Source organism: Oncorhynchus mykiss, chromosome 17 (assembly GCF_013265735.2).
Source record: "Oncorhynchus mykiss isolate Arlee chromosome 17, USDA_OmykA_1.1, whole genome shotgun sequence".
Taxonomy (NCBI): Eukaryota; Metazoa; Chordata; class Actinopteri; order Salmoniformes; family Salmonidae; genus Oncorhynchus; species Oncorhynchus mykiss.
Genome location: NC_048581.1, coordinates 13,345,857 through 13,371,066, shown reverse-complemented (window position 1 = coordinate 13,371,066; position 25,210 = coordinate 13,345,857). Strand labels below are relative to the sequence as shown.

The window sequence follows — 25,210 nt, the reverse complement described above, 5'->3', positions numbered from 1 at the left end:
TCATTGAACGACTTTACTATAACCTACTTTATTCATTTATAACACATTCACAGTGCACTCATAGCCCTCTTCTTCTCAACAGCTCGTTCAACTGATTTCATTCAGTCCCACACTTTCTATCGGTTATATATGGTGGCACTGGAAGTTAAGTGGTTGACATATTGGCACAAAATAAACATAACCTACTTCTACAATGTGCATATGGCATTGAACTTGACCTATATTTTGGCTCCACTTACTTATTACTCTGGAAAATGATGCAACTGGGCACCGGAGACCACAAACCCCGCCCATAAGTGAATCAACGAGCCTAATCTTTACGCGGATTGGTAAAGAGTCTCCATTCATTGGTTCATTCTCATTCGCGTCATCACGGCTACCCGGAACACATAGAGATTGGAAGCCACGTTGACAACGAAGTGGTGTTTTGTTTCATTCCAAAACCGGTGGAATAACGGTAACTGCACCGGTGTGTCTGTCCAGCGGCCAAAGGGGTTGAAAATCGTACAGAAGGTAAGAGTACCTATTTTGCAAAGAACAATTTAAGCAATGTATGTTCTGTTGTTCATTAATTCATTTATTGCTCAGTCAGACAAGCTAGCTAGTGAGAAAGCATCAAATACCAAAATAGTAACGTTACTGCACCACTAAGTTACTGTAAATAGCCATTGCTAATGTTACAAGCCCTGCTAGCTATATTTGCTGCTACAAGAACGAATACAAATTGCTAAACAGCTACAGTAAGTGTACAATTATCTGGTTGTAGCTGGCTAGTTATGCATTACAATGTACTGATTGATGTCTTGAACCTCAAACGAGATCATGCAAGCTGCCTACTGTTAACCTACCTAACTAAATGTTATGCTAAATATTCCCAACGGAAGTATACTGAACAAAAATATAAACGCAACATATAACAATTTTACTGTTCATCTGAGGAAATCAGTCAATTGAAATAAATGAATTAGGCCCGAATCTATGGATTTCAGATGACTGGGAATGCAGATATGCATCTGTTGGTCATAGATACCTTAAAAGAAATGGGCCTCAGGATCTCGTCACGTTATTTCGGTGCATTCAAATTGCCATCTATAAAATGCAATTGTGTTTTTTTTTGTCCATAGTTTATTCCGGGCCCATACTATAACCAACCGCCACCATGGGGCACTCTGTATACAACGTTGACCTCAGCAAACCGCTCGCACACATGACTCCATACACGTAGTCTGCGGTTGTGAGGCTGGTTGGACATACTGCCAAATTCTCTAAAATGACAAGGAGGCAGCTTATGGTAGAGAAATAAACATTAAATTATCTGGCAACAGCTCTGGTGGACATTCCTTTATTCAGCAGGCCTATTGCACTCTCCCTCAACTTGAGATCTTTGGCATTGTGTTGTGTGACAAAACTGCAGTCTTAGAGTGGCCTTTTGTTGTCCCCAGCACAAGGTGCACCTGTGTAATGATCATGCAGTTTAATCAGCTCCTTGAAATGTCACACCTGTCAGGTGGATGGATTATCTTGGCAAAGGAGAAATGCTCACTAACGGGGATGTAAAGAAATTTGTGCACATAATTTGAGAGCAGTAATCTTTTTGTGCGTGTAACTGTTTAGCTAAAGTTATTGTGCCTTTGTGCTGACTGTAATATGTCATGTTTTTGTGCTGACTGTAAGATCTGGGCTTTGCAGGACAAGCCACTTCACCGGAAAGATGAGTGTAGGATTCATCGGAGCCGGCCAGCTGGCTCACGCGCTGGTGAAAGGGTTCACATCTGCGGGTAAGGAACCGCCAACCGGTTATGATGACCAACAGGCCGTGACCCATTTTTTTTTTTTTTTATCTGTCTGGCCAGGGCAGGTCACTCTGACTGCTCGTGTACACAAGACTGGGCCCTGAAATGTCAACAAACGGTAGCTGTTATCAGTTGCAGTTCCAGTGACGCAAATCTGTGTTGTGCCCTGACCTCATCTCTCTCTTTAATCCTTTCTGTGCCCATCCTCTGTCTCCCTCTCTCCCCCAGGTGTAATAGCTACTCAGAGAATCATAGCCAGTTCTCCAGATACTGATCTGCCTACTGTTGCTGGCCTGAGGGTAAGAGGCAGGGATGTGTGTTTGTTCTGTTTGTGTGCGAGAGAGGGACAGGCCTGTGCAGGCTTACCTGTTTTGTCTGGATGAGAGGAAGTGTGTGTTGTGTATGTGCGTTGTTTAAATTGCCTTGCCTGGAAGGTGTGGATGTGTTTACGTGGCCTGGAAGGTGTGGGTGTGTTTACGTGGCCTGGAAGGTGTGGATGTGTTTACGTGGCCTGGAAGGTGTGGGTGTGTTTACATGGCCTGGAAGGTGTGGATGTGTTTACGTGGCCTGGAAGGTGTGGGTGTGTTTACGTGGCCTGGAAGGTGTGGGTGTGTTTACGTGGCCTGGAAGGTGTGGATGTGTTTACGTGGCCTGGAAGGTGTGGGTGTGTTTACATGGCCTGGAAGGTGTGGGTGTGTTTACGTGGCCTGGAAGGTGTGGGTGTGTTTACGTGGCCTGGAAGGTGTGGGTGTGTTTACGTGGCCTGGAAGGTGTGGGTGTGTTTACGTGGCCTGGAAGGTGTGGGTGTGTTTACGTGGCCTGGAAGGTGTGGATGTGTTTACGTGGCCTGGAAGGTGTGGATTAGAGGTCAACCGATTATGATTTTTCAACGCCGATACCGATTATTGGGCGACCAAAAAAAGCTGATACTGATTAACCTGCCGATTTTAAATAAAATATATATTTTATGTGTATGAAATAATGACAATTACAACAATACTGAATGAACCCTTTTATTCTAGCTTAATATAATACATAAATAAACTCTATTTAGTCTCAAATAAATAATGAAACATGTTCAATTTGGTTTAAATAATGCAAAAACACAGTGTCGGAGAAGAAAGTAAAAGTGCAATATGTGCCATGTAAAAAAAGCCAACATTTAAATTCCTTCCTCAGAACATGAGAACATATGAAAGTTGGTGGTTCAATATTCCCAGTTAAGAAGTTTTAGGATGTAGTTATTATGGGAATTATGACGCGTCAACTATTTCTCTCTCTACCATTTGTATTTCATATACCTTTGACTATTGGATGTTCTAATAGGCACTTTAGTATTGCCAGTCTAATCTCAGGAATTAATAGGCTTGAAGTCATAAACAACGCTGTGGTTCAAGCATTGCTAAGAGCTGCTGGCAAACGTATTAAAGTGCTGTTTGAATGAATGCTCACAAGCCTGCTGCTGCCTACCACCACCGCTCAGTCAGACTGCTCTATCAAATATCAAATCATGGACTTAATTCTAATAAACACACAGCCTTTGATCATTAATATGGTCAAATACGGAACCATTCTGTATTTTATCTAACGGGTGGCAACCCTAAGTCTAAATATTGCTGTTACATTGCACAACCTTCAATGTTATGTCATAATTGTGTAAAATTCTGGTTTGCAACAAGCCAGGCGGCCCAAACTACTGCGTATACCCTGACTCTGCTTGCACTGAACGCAAGAGAAGTGACACAATTTCCCAAGTTAATATTACCTTCTAAAATGCATTTATTTTAACCAAATATGCAGGTTTTAAAAAATATACTTCTGTGTATTGATTTTAAGAAAGGCATTGATGTTTATGGTTTAGGTACATTCGTGCAACGATTGTGCTTGGTTCGCGAATGCTCTTTTGTTAAATCATCACCCGTTTGGTAAAGTTGAAGTAGACTGTGATCTGATGATAAATTTAACAGGCACCGCATTGATTATATGCCACACACTACGCTAGTTAACAGAGTAATATCATCAAGGCTAGGCTACCTATGGCGGCAGGTAGCCTAGTGGTTAGAGGCGGGTAGCCTAGTGGTTAGAGCGTTGGACTAGTAACCGAAAGGTTGCAAGAACAAATCTCCGAGCTGACAAAGTAAACATCTGTCGTTCTGCCCCTGAACAAGGCAGTTAACCTGCTGTTCCTAGGACGTCATTGAAAATAAGAATTTGTTCTTGACTTGCCTAGTTAACAACATTTTATTTTATTTTACCTTATTTAACTAGTGATTGATTGTTTTTTCATAAGTTTAAAGCTAGCTAGCAACTTACCATGGCTCATTGCAGCCACAAGGTCCTTTTTACCACTCGCGTAACAGGTGGTCAGCTGATGTGTTTGTGTGGCCTAGGGGGGGTGGGTGTGTTTGTGTGGCCTAGGGGGGGTGGGTGTGTTTGTGTGGCCTAGGGGGGTGGGTGTGTTTGTGTGGCCTGGAGGGTGTCTGTCTGTGTCTGAGTGTATAGGTAGGTAATGCTTCAACGTTTGTATGAGGGCTCTGCATTGTGTGTGTACACATACTAGAAGGCCTTGCATATTCACTCTTAACCTGTCTCTCCCTCTTGTCTTCCCGTCTTTCTGTCTCTCCCTCTGTCTTCCCGTCTTTCTGTCTCTCCCTCTGTCTTCCCGTCTTTCTGTCTCTCCCTCTGTCTTCCAGTCTCTCTGTCTCTCCCTCCTCCTCTAGAAAATGGGTGCTATCCTCACCACCAGTCTCTCTGTCTCTCCCTCCTCCTCTAGAAAATGGGTGCTATCCTCACCACCAGTCTCTCTGTCTCTCCCTCTTCCTCTAGAAAATGGGTGCTATCCTCACCACCAGTCTTTCTGTCTCTCCCTCCTCCTCTAGAAAATGGGTGCTATCCTCACCACCAGTAACAAGGAAGTGGTGAACAAGAGTGATGTCCTGTTCCTGGCAGTCAAACCCCACATCATCCCCTTTGTGCTGGATGAGATTGGACCAGACATCGAGGACAGACACCTTATAGTGTCCTGTGCTGCAGGAGTCACCATCAGCTCTATAGAGAAGGTCAGAACCTGTCCTGGACCGGTCTGGTGGAGTCACCATCAGCTCTATAGAGAAGGTCAGAACCTGTCCTGGACCGGTCTGGTGGAGTCACCATCAGCTCTATAGAGAAGGTCAGATCCTGTCCTGGACCGGTCTGGTGCAGTCACCATCAGCTCTATAGAGAAGGTCAGAACCTGTCCTGGACCGGTCTGGTGGAGTCACCATCAGCTCTATAGAGAAGGTCAGAACCTGTCCTGGACCGGTCTGGTGCAGTCACCATCATCTCTATAGAGAAGGTCAGAACCTGTCCTGGACCGGTCTGGTGGAGTCACCATCAGCTCTATAGAGAAGGTTCAGAACCTGTCCTGGACCATCTGGTGGAGTCACCATCAGCTCTATAGAGAAGGTCAGAACCTGTCCTGGACCGGTCTGGTGGAGTCACCATCAGCTCTATAGAGAAGGTCAGAACCTGTCCTGGACCGGTCTGGTGGAGTCCATGGATCACTTGAAAAATAGTATTGTGGGGTAGTGCCTATTTAGTTCTGTCCTCCATGTCAGAGGAAGACATAATGCAATGTTTTATGGTCACGTGGGTATAGTGAAATGTGTTGTTTTACAGGGTCAGCCATAGTAGTACTGCGCCCATGGAGAAAATTAGGATTAAGTGCCTTGCTCAAGGGCACATGGACAGAGTTTTTGTTGTTGTTAATATTATTATCATTGGCTCTGGGGATTTGAACTAGCAACCATTCGGTAACTGGCCCAATATTGAAGAACCTAAAGAACGGTCAATGGACCAGGTGTCTCTTTTAAACACCAGTGCTGCCAGGACCCAAGAATTCCTCCTATAATCTCCTTTTATGACACTGTCCTCGTCACCTTTTGTTGTTATTTACATAACAGGGCCCCGTCTCCTCCATTTAGATGTTTCCCTCCGGTACCTCCTCCGTGTAGTAGGAGGCTCCCTCTGGTACCACCTCCGTGTAGTAGGAGGCTCCCTCCGGTACCTCCTCCGTGTAGTAGGAGGCTCCCTCCGGTACCACCTCCGTGTAGTAGGAGGCTCCCTCCGGTACCACCTCCGTGTAGTAGGAGGCTCCCTCCGGTACCACCTCCGTGTAGTAGGAGGCTCCCTCCGGTACCTCCTCCGTGTAGTAGGAGGCTCCCTCCGGTACCACCTCCGTGTAGTAGGAGGCTCCCTCCGGTACCACCTCCGTGTAGTAGGAGGCTCCCTCCGGTACCTCCTCCGTGTAGTAGGAGGCTCCCTCCGGTACCTCCTCCGTGTAGTAGGAGGCTCCCTCCGGTACCACCTCTAACCAATATTATCATCCTCAGTCTGACCCCCCCATCCATCCACTCACACATGTTCTCTTGTCAAATAATTGATCTTGACAAATCTTACAAGTGTTTCTCTCTTTACCTCTCTCCCCTTCACTAACCCATCTCTCTCTCCTTTTGTCCCCCCAGAAGCTGCTTCAGTACCGTCCGTTCCCCAAGGTGATGAGGTGTATGACCAACACCCCCGTCGTGGTGAGAGAGGGAGCTACAGTCTACGCTACAGGAACACATGCTGAGGTACACACACACACATTCACTAGGCACATGCTGAGGTACACACACACACATTCACTAGGCACATGCTGAGGTACACACACACACATTAACTAGGCACATGCTGAGGCACACACACACACATTAACTAGGCACATGCTGAGGTACACACACATTCACTAGGCACATTCTGAGGTACACACATTAACTAGGCACATTCTGAGGTACACACACACACATTAACTAGGCACATGCTGAGGTACACACACACACATTAACTAGGCACATTCTGAGGTACACACACACACACATTAACTAGGCACATGCTGAGGTACACACACACACATTAACTAGGCACATGCTGAGGTACACACACACACATTAACTAGGCACATGCTGAGGTACACACACACACATTAACTAGGCACATGCTGAGGTACACACACACACATTAACTAGGCACATGCTGAGGTACACACACACACATTAACTAGGCACATGCTGAGGTACACACACACACATTAACTAGGCACATGCTGAGGTACACACACACACATTAACTAGGCACATGCTGAGGTACACACACACACATTAACTAGGCACATGCTGAGGTACACACACACACATTAACTAGGCACATGCTGAGGTACACACACACACATTAACTAGGCACATTCTGAGGTACACACACACACATTAACTAGGCACATGCTGAGGTACACACACACACATTAACTAGGCACATGCTGAGGCACACACACACACATTAACTAGGCACATGCTGAGGCACACACACACACATTAACTAGGCACATGCTGAGGCACACACACACACATTAACTAGGCACATGCTGAGGCACACACACACACATTAACTAGGCACATGCTGAGGCACACACACACACATTAACTAGGCACATGCTTAGGCACACACACACACATTAACTAGGCACATGCTGAGGCACACACACACACATTAACTAGGCACATGCTGAGGCACACACACACACATTAACTAGGCACATGCTGAGGCACACACACACACATTAACTAGGCACATGCTGAGGTACACACACACACATTAACTAGGCACATGCTGAGGTACACACACACACATTAACTAGGCACATGCTGAGGTACACACACACACATTAACTAGGCACATGCTGAGGTACACACACACACATTAACTAGGCACATTCTGAGGTACACACACACACATTAACTAGGCACATGCTGAGGTACACACACACACATTAACTAGGCACATTCTGAGGTACACACACACACATTAACTAGGCACATGCTGAGGTACACACACACACACATTAACTAGGCACATGCTGAGGTACACACACACACATTAACTAGGCACATGCTGAGGTACACACACACACATTAACTAGGCACATGCTGAGGTACACACACACACATTAACTAGGCACATGCTGAGGTACACACACACACATTAACTAGGCACATGCTGAGGAACACACACACACATTAACTAGGCACATGCTGAGGTACACACACACACATTAACTAGGCACATGCTGAGGTACACACACACACATTAACTAGGCACATGCTGAGGTACACACACACACATTAACTAGGCACATGCTGAGGAACACACACACACATTCATTAGGCACATGCTGAGGAACACACACACACATTAACTAGGCACATGCTGAGGAACACACACACACATTAACTAGGCACATGCTGAGGAACACACACACACATTAACTAGGCACATGCTGAGGTACACACACACACATTAACTAGGCACATGCTGAGGTACACACACACACATTAACTAGGCACATGCTGAGGTACACACACACACATTAACTAGGCACATGCTGAGGTACACACACACACATTAACTAGGCACATGCTGAGGCACACACACACACATTAACTAGGCACATGCTTAGGCACACACACACACATTAACTAGGCACATGCTTAGGCACACACACACACATTAACTAGGCACATGCTGAGGCACACACACACACACACACACATTAACTAGGCACATGCTGAGGCACACACACACACATTAACTAGGCACATGCTTAGGCACACACACACACATTAACTAGGCACATGCTGAGGCACACACACACACACACACACATTAACTAGGCACATGCTGAGGTACACACACACACATTCATTAGGCACATGCTGAGGAACACACACACACATTAACTAGGCACATGCTGAGGCACACACACACACATTAACTAGGCACATGCTGAGGCACACACACACACATTCATTAGGCACATGCTGAGGTACACACACACACATTCATTAGGCACATGCTGAGGTACACACACACACATTCATTAGGCACATGCTGAGGTACACACACACACACATTCATTAGGCACATGCTGAGGTACACACACACACATTCATTAGGCACATGCTGAGGTACACACACACACACACACATTAACTAGGCACATGCTGAGGTACACACACACACATTAACTAGGCACATGCTGAGGTACACACACACACATTCATTAGGCACATGCTGAGGTACACACACACACACATTCATTAGGCACATGCTGAGGTACACACACACACATTCATTAGGCACATGCTGAGGTACACACACACACACACATTAACTAGGCACATGCTGAGGTACACACACACACATTAACTAGGCACATGCTGAGGTACACACACACACATTCATTAGGCACATGCTGAGGTACACACACACACACATTCATTAGGCACATGCTGAGGTACACACACACACATTAACTAGGCACATGCTGAGGTACACACACACACATTCATTAGGCACATGCTGAGGTACACACACACACACATTCATTAGGCACATGCTGAGGTACACACACACACACACATTCATTAGGCACATGCTGAGGTACACACACACACACACATTCATTAGGCACATGCTGAGGTACACACACACACATTCATTAGGCACATGCTGAGGTACACACACACACATTAACTAGGCACATGCTGAGGTACACACACACACACACATTCATTAGGCACATGCTGAGGTACACACACACACACACATTCATTAGGCACATGCTGAGGTACACACACACACATTAACTAGGCACATGCTGAGGTACACACACACACACACATTCATTAGGCACATGCTGAGGTACACACACACATTCATTAGGCACATGCTGAGGTACACACACACACACACATTCATTAGGCACATGCTGAGGTACACACACACACACACATTCATTAGGCACATGCTGAGGTACACACACACACACACATTCATTAGGCACATGCTGAGGTACACACACACACATTAACTAGGCACATGCTGAGGTACACACACACACACACATTCATTAGGCACATGCTGAGGTACACACACACACATTAACTAGGCACATGCTGAGGTACACACACACACACACATTCATTAGGCACATGCTGAGGCACACACACACACACACACACACACACACATTCATTAGGCACATGCTGAGGTACACACACACACATTAACTAGGCACATGCTGAGGTACACACACACACACACATTCATTAGGCACATGCTGAGGTACACACACACACATTAACTAGGCACATGCTGAGGTACACACACACACATTAACTAGGCACATGCTGAGGTACACACACACACACACATTCATTAGGCACATGCTGAGGCACACACACACACACATTCTTTAGGCACCAACCAGAAGAAAACCGGGTGAACCTGTCTCCGTTGCAAAAAAGTTTTTCTACAGTGAAATGAGGGTAAAATCTCCATCTCTTATCTTAATACCGTTCTCTCTCTTCCCCCCCCCACCCCCCCCAGGTGGAGGATGGTAAGTTGTTGGAACAGCTGATGGCCAGTGTTGGGTTCTGTACAGAGGTGGAGGAGGACCTTATCGATGCCGTCACCGGCCTCAGTGGCAGCGGCCCCGCCTACGTGAGTTACTGACCTATCATAGAGGGGTAGAGGGGCCTGGCCATGCCTATGTGAGTCACTGACCTATCATAGAGGGGTATAGGGGCCTGACCTATAATAGAGGGGTAGAGGGGCCTGGCCATGCCTACGTGGGTCACTGACCTATCGTAGAGGGGCCTGGCCATGCCTACGTGAATCACTGACCTATCATAGAGGGGTAGAGGGGCCTGGCCATTCCTACGTGAGTCACTGACCTATCATAGAGGGGTAGATGGGCCTGGCCATGCCTACGTGAGTCACTGACCTATCCTAGAGGGGCCTGGCCATGCCTACATGAGTCACTGACCTATCCTAGAGGGGCCTGGCCATGCCTACGTGAGTCACTGACCTATCATAGAGGGGTAGAGGGGCGTGGCCATGCCTACGTGAGTCACTGACCTATCATAGAGGGGTAGAGGGGGTGAGTCACTGTTGACCTTCCTCCATACAAATTACACACTGCTAAGAACCCACTCACAATGTATCTCAGTGAGTGATTTCTGGCCTAAATAAAGAAGTGGTTGTGTGTGTGATGACAGGCGTTCACAGCTCTGGATGCCCTAGCCGATGGAGGGGTGAAGATGGGTCTACCCAGGAGACTAGCGGTCAGACTGGGAGCTCAGGCACTACTGGTCAGTAACATCATAGTATCACACTGTCACACATCATTACACTGTCACACATCATTACACTGTCACACATCATTACACTGTCACACATCATTACACTGTCACACATCATTACACTGTCACACATCATTACACTGTCACACATCATTACACTGTCACACATCATTACACTGTCACACATCATTACACTGTCACACATCATTACACTGTCACATATCATTACACTGTAACACATCATTACACTGTCACACATCATTACACTGTCACATATCATTACACTGTCACATATCATCACACTGTCACACATCATTACACTGTCACACATCATTACACTGTCACATATCATTACACTGTAACACATCATTACACTGTCACATATCATTACACTGTAACACATCATTACACTGTCACACATCATTACACTGTCACATATCGTCACACTGTCACATATCATCACACTGTCACACATCATTACACTGTCACACATCATTACACTGTCACACATCATTACACTGTCACCTATCATTACACTGTCACACATCATTACACTGTCACACATCATTACACTGTCACATCATCACACTGTCACATATCATTCATCACACTGTAACATATCATTACACTGTCACACATCATTACAGCTCAGGTCTAACTGGTCAGTAACATCATATCATTACACTGTAACATATCATTACACTGTCACATCATTACACTGTCACACATCATTACACTGTCACATCATTACACTGTCACATATCATTACACTGTCACATCATCACACTGTCACATATCATCACACTGTCACATATCATCACACTGCCACATCATCACACTGTCACATCATCACACTGTCACATCATCACACTGTCACATATCATTTCAGCTCAGGTCTAACTGGTCAGTAACACATCATCACACTGTCACATATCATCACACTGTCACATATCATCACACTGCCACATATCATCACACTGTCACATATCATTTCAGCTCAGGTCTAACTGGTCAGTAACATATCATTACACTGTCACATATCATCACACTGTCACATATCATCACACTGCCACATATCATCACACTGTCACATATCATCCCACTGTCACATATCATTACAGCTCAGGTCTAACTGGTCAGTAACATCATATCATTACACTGTCACATATCATTACACTGTCACATATCATTACACTGTCACATATCATTACAGCTCAGGTCTAACTGGTCAGTAACATCATATCATTACACTGTCACATATCATTACACTGTCACATATCATTACACTGTCACATATCATTACAGCTCAGGTCTAACTGGTCAGTAACATCATATCATTACACTGTCACATATTTTTTTATTTTTTTTATTTTTTTATTTCACCTTTATTTAACCAGATAGGATAGTTGAGAACAAGTTCTCATTTACAACTGCGACCTCGCCAAGATAAGGCATAGCAGTGTGAACAGACAACACAGAGTTACACATGGAGTAAACAATTAACAAGTCAATAACACAGTAGAAAAAAGGGGAGTCTATATATACATTGTGTGCAAAAGGCATGAGAAGGTAGGCAAATAATTACAATTATGCAGATTAACACTGGAGTGATAAATGATCAGATGGTTATGTACAGGTAGAGATATTGGTGTGCAAAAGAGCAGAAAAATAAATAAATAAAAACAGTATGGGGATGTGGTAGGTGAAAATGGGTGGGCTATTTACCAATAGACTATGTACAGCTGCAGCGATCGGTTAGCTGCTCAGATAGCAGATGTTTGAAGTTGGTGAGGGAGATAAAAGTCTCCAACTTCAGCGATTTTTGCAATTCGTTCCAGTCACAGGCAGCAGAGAACTGGAACGAAAGGCGGCCAAATGAGGTGTTGGCTTTAGGGATGATCAGTGAGATACACCTGCTGGAGCGCGTGCTACGGATGGGTGTTGCCATCGTAACCAGTGAACTGAGATAAGGCGGAGCTTTACCTAGCATGGACTTGTAGATGACCTGGAGCCAGTGGGTCTGGCGACGAATATGTAGCGACGGCCAGCCGACTAGAGCATACAAGTCGCAGTGGTGGGTGGTATAAGGTGCTTTAGTGACAAAACGGATGGCACTGTGATAAACTGCATCCAGTTTGCTGAGTAGAGTGTTGGAAGCAATTTTGTAGATGACATCGCCGAAGTCGAGGATCGATAGGATAGTCAGTTTTACTGGGGTAAGTTTGGCGGCGTGAGTGAAGGAGGCTTTGTTGCGGAATAGAAAGCCGACTCTTGATTTGATTTTCGATTGGAGATGTTTGATATGGGTCTGGAAGGAGAGTTTAGAGTCTAGCCAGACACCTAGGTACTTATAGATGTCCACATATTCAAGGTCGGAACCATCCAGGGTGGTGATGCTGGTCAGGCGTGCGGGTGCAGGCAGCGAACGGTTGAAAAGCATGCATTTGGTTTTACTAGCGTTTAAGAGCAGTTGGAGGCCACGGAAGGAGTGCTGTATGGCATTGAAGCTCGTTTGGAGGTTAGATAGCACAGTGTCCAAGGACGGGCCGGAAGTATATAGAATGGTGTCGTCTGCGTAGAGGTGGATCAGGGAATCGCCCGCAGCATGAGAAACATCATTGATATAAACAGAGAAAAGAGTCGGCCCGAGAATTTAACCCTGTGGCACCCCCATAGAGACTGCCAGAGGACCGGACAGCATGCCCTCCGATTTGACACACTGAACTCTGTCTGCAAAGTAGTTGGTGAACCAGGCAAGGCAGTCATCCGAAAAACCGAGGCTACTGAGTCTGCCGATAAGAATACGGTGATTGACAGAGTCGAAAGCCTTGGCAAGGTCTATGAAGACAGCTGCACAGTACTGTCTTTTATCGATGGCGGTTATGATATCATTTAGTACCTTGAGCGTGGCTGAGGTACACCCGTGACCGGCTCGGAAACCAGATTGCACAGCGGAGAAGGTACGGTGGGATTCGAGATGGTCAGTGACCTGTTTGTTGACTTGGCTTTCGAAGACCTTAGATAGGCAGGGCAGGATGGATATAGGTCTGTAACAGTTTGGGTCCAGGGTGTCGCCCCCTTTGAAGAGGGGGATGACTGCGGCAGCTTTCCAATCCTTGGGGATCTCAGACGATATGAAAGAGAGGTTGATTACACTGTCACATATCATTACACTGTCACATATCATTACACTGTCACATATCATTACACTGTCACATATCATCACACTGTCACATATCATCACACTGTAACATACATATATCATTACAGCTCAGGTCTAACTGGTCAGTAACATATCATTACACTGTCACACATCATTACACTGTCACATCATTACACTGTAACATGTCATTACAGCTCAGGTCTAACTGGTCAGTAACATATCATTACACTGTCACATATCATTACAGCTCAGGTCTAACTGGTCAGTACTGTACTAACAGCAACCCATTGTTACACCAGACAATCAGAGCCCAAACAGCAACCCATCGTTACACCAGACAGACCAGAGCCCAAACAGCAACCCATCGTTACACCAGACAGACCAGAGCCCAAACAGCAACCCATCGTTACACCAGACAGACCAGAGCCCAAACAGCAACCCATCGTTACACCCGACAGACCAGAGCCCAAACAGCAACCCAACGTTATACCAGACAGACCAGAACCCAAACAGCTACCCATCGTTACACCAGACAGACCAGAGCCCAAACAGCAACCCATCGTTACACCAGACAATCAGAGCCCAAACAGCTACCCATCATTACACCAGACAGACCAGAGCCCAAACAGCAACCCCTCGTTACTCCAGACAATCAGAGCCCAAACTGCAACCCAACGTTATACCAGACAGACCAGAACCCAAACAGCTACCCATTGTTACACCAGACAGACCAGAGCCCAAACAGCAACCCATCGTTACACCAGACAGACCAGAGCCCAAACAGCTACCCATCGTTACACCAGACAGACCAGAGTAACAGTAGTAGAATGGAGGACCGTTTTTCTGAATTCAACATGACATTTTTTTGCGTTGGAATTTCACTTTGTTGCCTGTATAGAACACATTTAAAACATTGTCACACTGCATTGTTCTGAGCCCCAGACTAGACTGGTCCCGGGGTAGCTTAATTAACCTGTGTTCACACAAGCATTTGCTACTTCTGGACTAAGCTACGGAGTCACTTGTATTCCTTAGGCCTGAGCTAACGGACAAACACAACATGCAACCAACACATCTGACACGGGACCAATGTTATAAGCAATACGACGTTTATTAACACATTATTTCAAATTGCTTCTAGACTAGCATTTGATTTCCAACGGTACTAGTTTGTATAAACCTTGCTGTCTGCCTGACCTTAAATCATTTTTCACTTATGAAATTAGATCTCACCCCTGTAAAGACGATGCTGTGCACGAACGAAACGGCAACTTTTCTGATCCCGGCGAAATCATGCAACAATAATAATATTATCATGGATATATCCAATTACAGTAAATGTCAATATTAAATCTATGAAATAAATGAAAATGGAGCGTTTGCTGCTCTTCCAGCTGTAGAGTTTTTAGCTTTAGTTGGCTGAGTAAGAAGACGTTAGCCAGCCTGCTACATAGCAACCATTTCTGTTAGGCATAGCAACCAATGTTTATGCCCGGATGAAAGTGTTTTGTCCTCAGATGGAATAGTTTCAATGTAACGCGCAGAACGCATCACAAGCATATGTACATTAAGGGATTGTGATTGGACAGTGACCATTCTAGGCGATGTTCTTGACCCGGATTCACACTCATTGGCAATTTATGCACGGTGTTTCTGGGGCTAGTGTGCACGGTGTTTCTGGGGCTAGTGTGCACGGTGTTTCTGGGGCTAGTGTCCACGGTGTTTCTGGGGCTAGTGTCCACGGTGTTTCTGGGGCTAGTGTGCACGGTGTTTCTGGGGCTAGTGTGCACGGTGTTTCTGGGGCTAGTGTCCACGGTGTTTCTGGGGCTAGTGTGCACGGTGTTTCTGGGGCTAGTGTGCACGGTGTTTCTGGGGCTAGTGTGCACGGTGTTTCTGGGGCTAGTGTGCACGGTGTTTCTGGGGCTAGTGTGCACGGTGTTTCTGGGGCTAGTGTCCACGGTGTTTCTGGGGCTAGTGTGCACAGTGTTTCTGGGGCTAGTGAGCGCGGTGTTTTTGGGGCTAGTGTGCACGGTGTTTCTGGGGCTAGTGTGCGCGGTGTTTCTGGGGCTAGTGTGCACGGTGTTTCTGGGGCTAGTGTGCACGGTGTTTCTGGGGCTAGTGTCCACGGTGTTTCTGGGGCTAGTGTCCACGGTGTTTCTGGGGCTAGTGTGCACGGTGTTTCTGGGGCTAGTGTGCACGGTGTTTCTGGGGCTAGTGTCCACGGTGTTTCTGGGGCTAGTGTGCACGGTGTTTCTGGGGCTAGTGTGCACGGTGTTTCTGGGGCTAGTGTGCACGGTGTTTCTGGGGCTAGTGTGCACGGTGTTTCTGGGGCTAGTGTGCACGGTGTTTCTGGGGCTAGTGTGCACGGTGTTTCTGGGGCTAGTGTCCACGGTGTTTCTGGGGCTAGTGTGCACAGTGTTTCTGGGGCTAGTGAGCGCGGTGTTTTTGGGGCTAGTGTGCACGGTGTTTCTGGGGCTAGTGTGCGCGGTGTTTCTGGGGCTAGTGTCCACGGTGTTTCTGGGGCTAGTGTCCACGGTGTTTCTGGGGCTAGTGTGCACGGTGTTTCTGGGGCTAGTGAGCGCGGTGTTTTTGGGGCTAGTGAGCGCGGTGTTTCTGGGGCTAGTGTCCACGGTGTTTCTGGGGCTAGTGTCCACGGTGTTTCTGGGGCTAGTGTGCACGGTGTTTCTGGGGCTAGTGTCCACGGTGTTTCTGGGGCTAGTGTGCACGGTGTTTCTGGGGCTAGTGTGCACGGTGTTTCTGGGGCTAGTGTCCACGGTGTTTCTGGGGCTAGTGAGCGTGGTGTTTTTGGGGCTAGTGTGCACGGTGTTTCTGGGGCTAGTGTCCACGGTGTTTCTGGGGCTAGTGAGCGTGGTGTTTCTGGGGCTAGTGTGCACGGTGTTTTTGGGGCTAGTGTGCACGGTGTTTCTGGGGCTAGTGAGCGTGGTGTTTCTGGGGCTAGTGTGCACGGTGTTTTTGGGGCTAGTGTGCACGGTGTTTCTGGGGCTAGTGAGCGTGGTGTTTTTGGGGCTAGTGTGCACGGTGTTTCTGGGGCCAGTGTGCACGGTGTTTCTGGGGCTAGTGTGCACGGTGTTTCTGGGGCTAGTGTGCACGGTGTTTTTGGGGCTAGTGTGCACGGTGTTTTTGGGGCTAGTGTGCACGGTGTTTCTGGGGCTAGTGTGCACGGTGTTTTTGGGGCTAGTGTGCACAGTGTTTTTGGGGCTAGTGTGCACGGTGTTTTTGGGGCTAGTGTCCACGGTGTTTTTGGGGCTAGTGTGCACGGTGTTTTGGGGGCTAGTGTCCACGGTGTTTCTGGGGCTAGCGTGCACGGTGTTTCTGGGGCTAGTGTGCACGGTGTTTTTGGGGTTAGTGTCCACGGTGTTTTTGGGGCTAGTGAGCGCGGTGTTTTTGGGGCTAGTGTGCACGGTGTTTCTGGGGCTAGTGAGCGCGGTGTTTTTGGGGCTAGTGAGCGCGGTGTTTCTGGGGCTAGTGTGCACGGTGTTTCTGGGGCTAGTGAGCGCGGTGTTTTTGGGGCTAGTGAGCGCGGTGTTTTTGGGGCTAGTGTGCACGGTGTTTCTGGGGCTAGTGTCCACGGTGTTTTTGGGGCTAGTGAGCGCGGTGTTTTTGGGGCTAGTGTGCACGGTGTTTCTGGGGCTAGTGTCCACGGTGTTTTTGGGGCTAGTGAGCGCGGTGTTTTTGGGGCTAGTGTCCACGGTGTTTTTGGGGCTAGTGTCCACGGTGTTTTTGGGGCTAGTGTCCACGGTGTTTTTGGGGCTAGTGAGCGCGGTGTTTTTGGGGCTAGTGTGCACGGTGTTTTTGGGGCTAGTGTGCACGGTGTTTCTGGGGCTAGTGTGCGCAGTGTTTTTGGGGCTAGTGAGCGCGGTGTTTTTGGGGCTAGTGTGCACGGTGTTTTTGGGGCTAGTGTGCACGGTGTTTCTGGGGCTAGTGTGCGCAGTGTTTTTGGGGCTAGTGAGCGCGGTGTTTTTGGGGCTAGTGTGCACGGTGTTTTTGGGGCTAGTGTGCACGGTGTTTCTGGGGCTAGTGTCCACGGTGTTTTTGGGGCTAGTGTGCGCTGTCTGAGCTAACGCTACTCTGGAGCAGGGCAGCTAGCTTCTGCTAAGGTGGATGCTATCCCACTTTACAATGTGTGAACACTCGCTTAGTCCCGGGCTAACCTCAGATTGTAAATAATGATGACCTTTGAACTGTTTTTGCTTACTACCCCACCCCCCCACCCCAGCTCCCATTTTAATTCTAAAATCTAAATGGAGTCAATATGATGCCCTTGCTGGTTTTGTGGTTGACTGATGGTGACTCCCTCCCTCTGTCTGTCTCTCCTCCTTCACCCACAGGGAGCAGCTAAGATGTTGTTGGACTCTGAGCTGCACCCTGGCCAGCTGAAGGACAACGTGTGTTCCCCTGGGGGAGCCACCATCCACGCCCTGCACGTGATGGAGAGTGGCGGATTCCGCAGTCTGCTCATCAACGCCGTGGAGGCTTCTTGTATCAGGACACGGTGAGGTGGGGGGAGACACACACCTGAAACCAGACACACACAGACATGCTGACTTACCTCCTCCCCTCCTCCTCAGGGAGCTGCAGTTCCTAGCGGACCAGGAGCGCATCTCCCCGGCAGCCATTAAGAAGACCACCCTGGACAAGGTCCTGCAGCAGCCTGGGGTCAGCCAGGGGTCAGGGGTCAACGGCAAGCCAGGACTCAGCCTCAGGAGAAACCCCCCAGGACCTGTCAAGAAGAACAACTGAGATGGAGACACGCACACACCACCTATAACACCAGGAATCCGCGTCAGGAGAAACCCCCCAGGACCTGTCAAGAAGAACAGCGATGGATGGACACACACACACACACACATACTCTCTTTCTCTCAAAATTTGGAAATGCAGCTTGCACAGACCCATAGCCTTGTCTGACAGGGAGTCCGTGTACACACAAGTGAACAGAAATGCATGTACAACATGCCGCCTGTCTACCTTGTCTTCAGTCTGTCTGAGGATGTGTGTCTCCGCGGTGATAACGACCCAATGGGCCAAAACATCAGTGAATATTTCAGATAGAAATGCAATGCATAGAGCTGACATGATTCCTTATTCTGCATGACAGAGGAATTCATAGAATCTGTTCTTTGCAATGCATTTCTTTCTGAGCGTTTTCTTTTTAATGTTGCCCCTGCAGCCGAAGCAGGCAACAAATGGCTTCAGTGATGTATTTTTTTGCCTGATGACTCAAACTGAATTCTTCCCACTGCTCTGTTCACTGCAAACGTTTAAGTTGTTTGTGGTGACGTCATAATGAGGGATGTTGTACAAAAGTGATCAGCGATTGGATCACCTCGAACCAATCAGAGCATCAAAGCCAATGACAATTTTTTTTTAAAAACACCTCTTTACTCACGTGTGCTTTGACTCTGGCCCAACCCATTTGTTTCTGGGACCAATCGGAACCTTTGTGTTCAGGAAAACCTGTCAGGGGCGGGATACTCAGATCCAGACTCATGGCGGAGAATTAATGCTAGTGGCCTAGCGTTTTCACGGGAGCAAGGCGTTTGGGTACCTAGGCAAGCCGTTTCTAAGGTAGTGTCCCAAATTGCACCCTATTCTCCCCCTCCCCAATAGGGGTCAAAGGTAGTGCACTATAAAGGAAATAGGCTGCCATTTGGGATTTACACCAAGTGTACTATACAGACAGTTACAATGTATTTTCTATGAAGCCAGATCATGCCATGAAAAGCCTTTTATTTGGCTTGTTGTGATTTTCTTGTCGTTATTCTTGACCTACAGTGTTATTTTATGGACTGACTGAACAACAACTGTTTTGAGTTTTTGTTTTTTTACATATTCTATTGTCCGTATGTTAAATAAACACTAGCCACCAGACGAGTGAACACTAGCCACCAGACAAATGAACACTAGCCACCAGACAACTGAACACTAGCCACCAGACAAATGAACACTAGCCACCAGACAAATGAACACTAGCCACCAGACAACTGAACACTAGCCACCAGACAACTGAACACTAGCCACCAGACAACTGAACACTAGCCACCAGACAAATGAACACTAGCCACCAGACAAATGAACACTAGCCACCAGACAAATGAACACTAGCCACCAGACAAATGAACACTAGCCACCAGACAAATGAACACTAGCCACCAGACAAATGAACACTAGCCACCAGACAAATGAACACTAGCCACCAGACAACTGAACACTAGCCACCAGACAAATGAACACTAGCCACCAGACAAATGAACAGTAGCCACCAGACAAGTGAACAGTAGCCACCAGACAAATGAACACTAGCCACCAGACAAATGAACACTAGCCACCAGACAAATGAACACTAGCCACCAGACAAATAAACACTAGCCACCAGACAAATGAACACTAGCCACTAGTAATCTGCATAGATTACCAGAACTAAACCAGACCTGGAGACGTGTTCAACATCTCAGTAACCACAGCAACGTGATGTAACAATCTGATCATCTGCATAGATTACCAGAACTAAACCAGACCTGGAGACATGTTCAACATCTCAGTAACCACAGCAATGTGATGTAACAATCTGATCATCTGCATAGATTACCAGAACTAAACCAGACCTGGAGACATGTTCAACATCTCAGTAACCACAGCAACGTGATGTAACAATCTGATCATCTGCATAGATTACCAGAACTAAACCATACCTGGAGACATGTTCAACATCTCAGTAACCACAGCAATGTGATGTAACAATCTGATCATCTGCATAGATTACCAGAACTAAACCAGACCTGGAGACATGTTCAACATCTCAGTAACCACAGCAATGTGATGTAACAATCTGATCATCTGCATAGATTACCAGAACTAAACCAGACCTGGAGACATGTTCAACATCTCAGTAACCACAGCAATGTGATGTAACAATCTGATCATCTGCATAGATTACCAGAACTAACCCATACCTGGAGACATGTTCAACATCTCAGTAACCACAGCAATGTGATGTAACAATCTGATCATCTGCATAGATTACCAGAACTAACCCATACCTGGAGACATGTTCAACATCTCAGTAACCACAGCAACGTGATGTAACAATCTGATCATCTGCATAGATTACCAGAACTAAACCAGACCTGGAGACGTGTTCAACATCTCAGTAACCACAGCAACGTGATGTAACAATCTGATCATCTGCATAGATTACCAGAACTAAACCATACCTGGAGACATGTTCAACATCTCAGTAACCACAGCAATGTGATGTAACAATCTGATCATCTGCATAGATTACCAGAACTAAACCAGACCTGGAGACGTGTTCAACATCTCAGTAACCACAGCAACGTGATGTAACAATCTGATCATCTGCATAGATTACCAGAACTAACCCATACCTGGAGACATGTTCAACATCTCAGTAACCACAGCAACGTGATGTAACAATCTGATCATCTGCATAGATTACCAGAACTAACCCATACCTGGAGACATGTTCAACATCTCAGTAACCACAGCAACGTGATGTAACAATCTGATCATCTGCATAGATTACCAGAACTAACCCATACCTGGAGACATGTTCAACATCTCAGTAACCACAGCAATGTGATGTAACAATCTGATCATCTGCATAGATTACCAGAACTAAACCAGACCTGGAGACATGTTCAACATCTCAGTAACCACAGCAACGTGATGTAACAATCTGATCATCTGCATAGATTACCAGAACTAACCCATACCTGGAGACATGTTCAACATCTCAGTAACCACAGCAATGTGATGTAACAATCTGATCATCTGCATAGATTACCAGAACTAACCCATACCTGGAGACATGTTCAACATCTCAGTAACCACAGCAACGTGATGTAACAATCTGATCATCTGCATAGATTACCAGAACTAAACCATACCTGGAGACGTGTTCAACATCTCAGTAACCACAGCAACGTGATGTAACAATCTGATCATCTGCATAGATTACCAGAACTAAACCAGACCTGGAGACATGTTCAACATCTCAGTAACCACAGCAACGTGATGTAACAATCTGATCATCTGCATAGATTACCAGAACTAACCCATACCTGGAGACGTGTTCAACATCTCAGTAACCACAGCAATGTGATGTAACAATCTGATCATCTGCATAGATTACCAGAACTAACCCATACCTGGAGACATGTTCAACATCTCAGTAACCACAGCAACGTGATGTAACAATCTGATCATCTGCATAGATTACCAGAACTAACCCATACCTGGAGACGTGTTCAACATCTCAGTAACCACAGCAACGTGATGTAACAATCTGATCATCTGCATAGATTACCAGAACTAAACCAGACCTGGAGACATGTTCAACATCTCAGTAACCACAGCAACGTGATGTAACAATCTGATCATCTGCATAGATTACCAGAACTAACCCATACCTGGAGACGTGTTCAACATCTCAGTAACCACAGCAACGTGATGTAACAATCTGATCATCTGCATAGATTACCAGAACTAAACCAGACCTGGAGACATGTTCAACATCTCAGTAACCACAGCAACGTGATGTAACAATCTGATCATCTGCATAGATTACCAGAACTAAACCAGACCTGGAGACGTGTTCAACATCTCAGTAACCACAGCAACGTGATGTAACAATCTGATCATCTGCATAGATTACCAGAACTAACCCATACCTGGAGACATGTTCAACATCTCAGTAACCACAGCAACGTGATGTAACAATCTGATCATCTGCATAGATTACCAGAACTAACCCATACCTGGAGACGTGTTCAACATCTCAGTAACCACAGCAACGTGATGTAACAATCTGATCATCTGCATAGATTACCAGAACTAACCCATACCTGGAGACGTGTTCAACATCTCAGTAACCACAGCAACGTGATGTAACAATCTGATCATCTGCATAGATTACCAGAACTAAACCAGACCTGGAGACATGTTCAACATCTCAGTAACCACAGCAACGTGATGTAACAATCTGATCATCTGCATAGATTACCAGAACTAAACCAGACCTGGAGACATGTTCAACATCTCAGTAACCACAGCAATGTGATGTAACAATCTGATCATCTGCATAGATTACCAGAACTAAACCAGACCTGGAGACATGTTCAACATCTCAGTAACCACAGCAATGTGATGTAACAATCTGATCATCTGCATAGATTACCAGAACTAAACCAGACCTGGAGACATGTTCAACATCTCAGTAACCACAGCAATGTGATGTAACAATCTGATCATCTGCATAGATTACCAGAACTAAACCAGACCTGGAGACATGTTCAACATCTCAGTAACCACAGCAACGTGATGTAACAATCTGATCATCTGCAGACATGTTCTGTCTATCTGTTAAGTGAGGAAGACTCATCCTTCAGTGAAGATGCTACCATGTTATTATGTCTCTCTGAAAGGGAACGTGGGATTTAACCTTCCAGTATATTTACTTTATCTCTGTCGTCAGTCACTTTAACATGGAACTATTCATTTGTATGTTTTGATACTGATTAGGAAAATGTGTATGGTCAATTACCAAAGGCTCTGTCCTACATTGTATAATGAGTTAGCATATGGTAGTGAAAGGAGGCAAGTCGAGGAAGCTACCTACCATAGAGTATTGGGATGCAGCCCAGCTCTAGCTGGTCAGTTGTTTCAACTCGGCATCTGGAGACACGGGGGAAGTCACAGTATATGAACGTGTGTGTGTCCCCCCCTGTTGCCTTGACAAGTACAGTTCTACAGATGTCATGGCCCGTCATCGTCACATACTCAACGGGGGACAGACGGGGTAAAGTTTCAACCCCAGTGCCCCCACGGATACAAATAGACATTTGTGAAGAGTGGCTGTGTACCAAATGTACCACCCTATTCCCTACATAGTGCTCTGAGGGTCCTGGTCCAGTGTTGTCTACTATACAGGGAATGTGGTGGCATTTGGGAGTCAGGATGTAGACAGTTTTTCCCTCGCTGCCATAGATACGGATTCTGATTGGTTGGCGAGGGAGGAAACGAGCCGCCGGTTTTAGAACCCTGTCGGCAATCTGAAGGAGGTGGGTGACATGTCAGGTCCAGGAGAGGTTCAGGTCAGGGTGGATGTGGCATTCTATTCCCTATATAGTGCAACACTTCTGACTAGGACCCATAGGGCTGTGGTCAAAAGTAGTGCACTAGGAAATGTGGGTGCCAATGAGCATGCACAGACTGGCTCTTGGGGTTACCCAAGGTCAACATCTACTTTTTGGTGGCACATTGCTATTTAGATTGTAATGGGGGTGACCCCCAGCCCTCCTGCAATTCAAATCATGGTTCATTTCCTGTCTTTTTTTCTCTCCTTTTATACTCTACTTTTAAAGTCAAACTAAAATAAAGTCATCCAAGTTCATTTTACTTCTACAATAACTTTTATATTACCTTCAACAATATGACGGGACACAGGCCAATTGTTTGTTTGCCTCTGAAATGTGACTGCAGAAGACCATGTTGTGTGAGAGTTGTCCTCCACGGCGTGTCCATTGTAAAGTCTGCAGTTTGATTAGACGACATACTTTACGAGGCGCCAGGTGTAGAAGGTAATGACAATATGCAGGAAAACCGCGGAGACAAGCGGCTGTGGAGATAAATGTTCCCCAATCACAGCGGAACAATACTAACCGCTTGCAGCCTACAGGATTACCTAGATTACGGTTAAAAGTGGCCTTTGATTAAAGTGTGTGTGTAAAAAAATAAAAATAAAGGCCTTGATTAAAACTGTCTCCCGCGTCCCACTCCACGCTCCCGGCCCCAGAGTCTCTGCCGGCGTCCCTAATTCCACCCTACTCCCTATATAGTTGACTGATTTAGACCAGAGCCCTGGTCAACGGTAATACACTATAAAATGAATAGGGTGGTATCTGGGACCCAGCCTCTGTTTGTGTGTGGTGGGTTTTCAGGAGGAAGGGTTAGTACTGGAGACGCTGAAGTGGTTCACTAATCCCTCTTTTATTCTG

General features: G+C 46.3%; 1 protein-coding gene across 2 annotated transcripts; it reads left to right on the top strand.

Moving 5' to 3' along the window:
* The first annotated feature begins 357 nt into the window (after positions 1–357).
* LOC110493417 (pyrroline-5-carboxylate reductase 1, mitochondrial) lies at positions 358–24,971 on the top strand. Of its 2 annotated transcripts, none has more exons than XM_036948125.1 (9): positions 358–513; positions 1,690–1,778; positions 2,022–2,092; positions 4,673–4,852; positions 6,296–6,403; positions 10,254–10,367; positions 10,925–11,017; positions 18,521–18,684; positions 18,771–24,971. In XM_036948125.1, exons 2-9 carry the CDS (start codon positions 1,712–1,714, stop codon positions 18,775–18,777), a joined length of 804 nt encoding a protein of 267 aa, XP_036804020.1. In that variant the 5' UTR covers positions 358–513; positions 1,690–1,711; the 3' UTR covers positions 18,778–24,971. The 2 variants fall into 2 exon arrangements, with proteins under 2 accessions (XP_036804020.1, XP_036804019.1); XM_036948124.1 differs by having other exon boundaries at positions 18,761–24,971.
* The last annotated feature ends 239 nt before the right edge of the window (positions 24,972–25,210 follow it).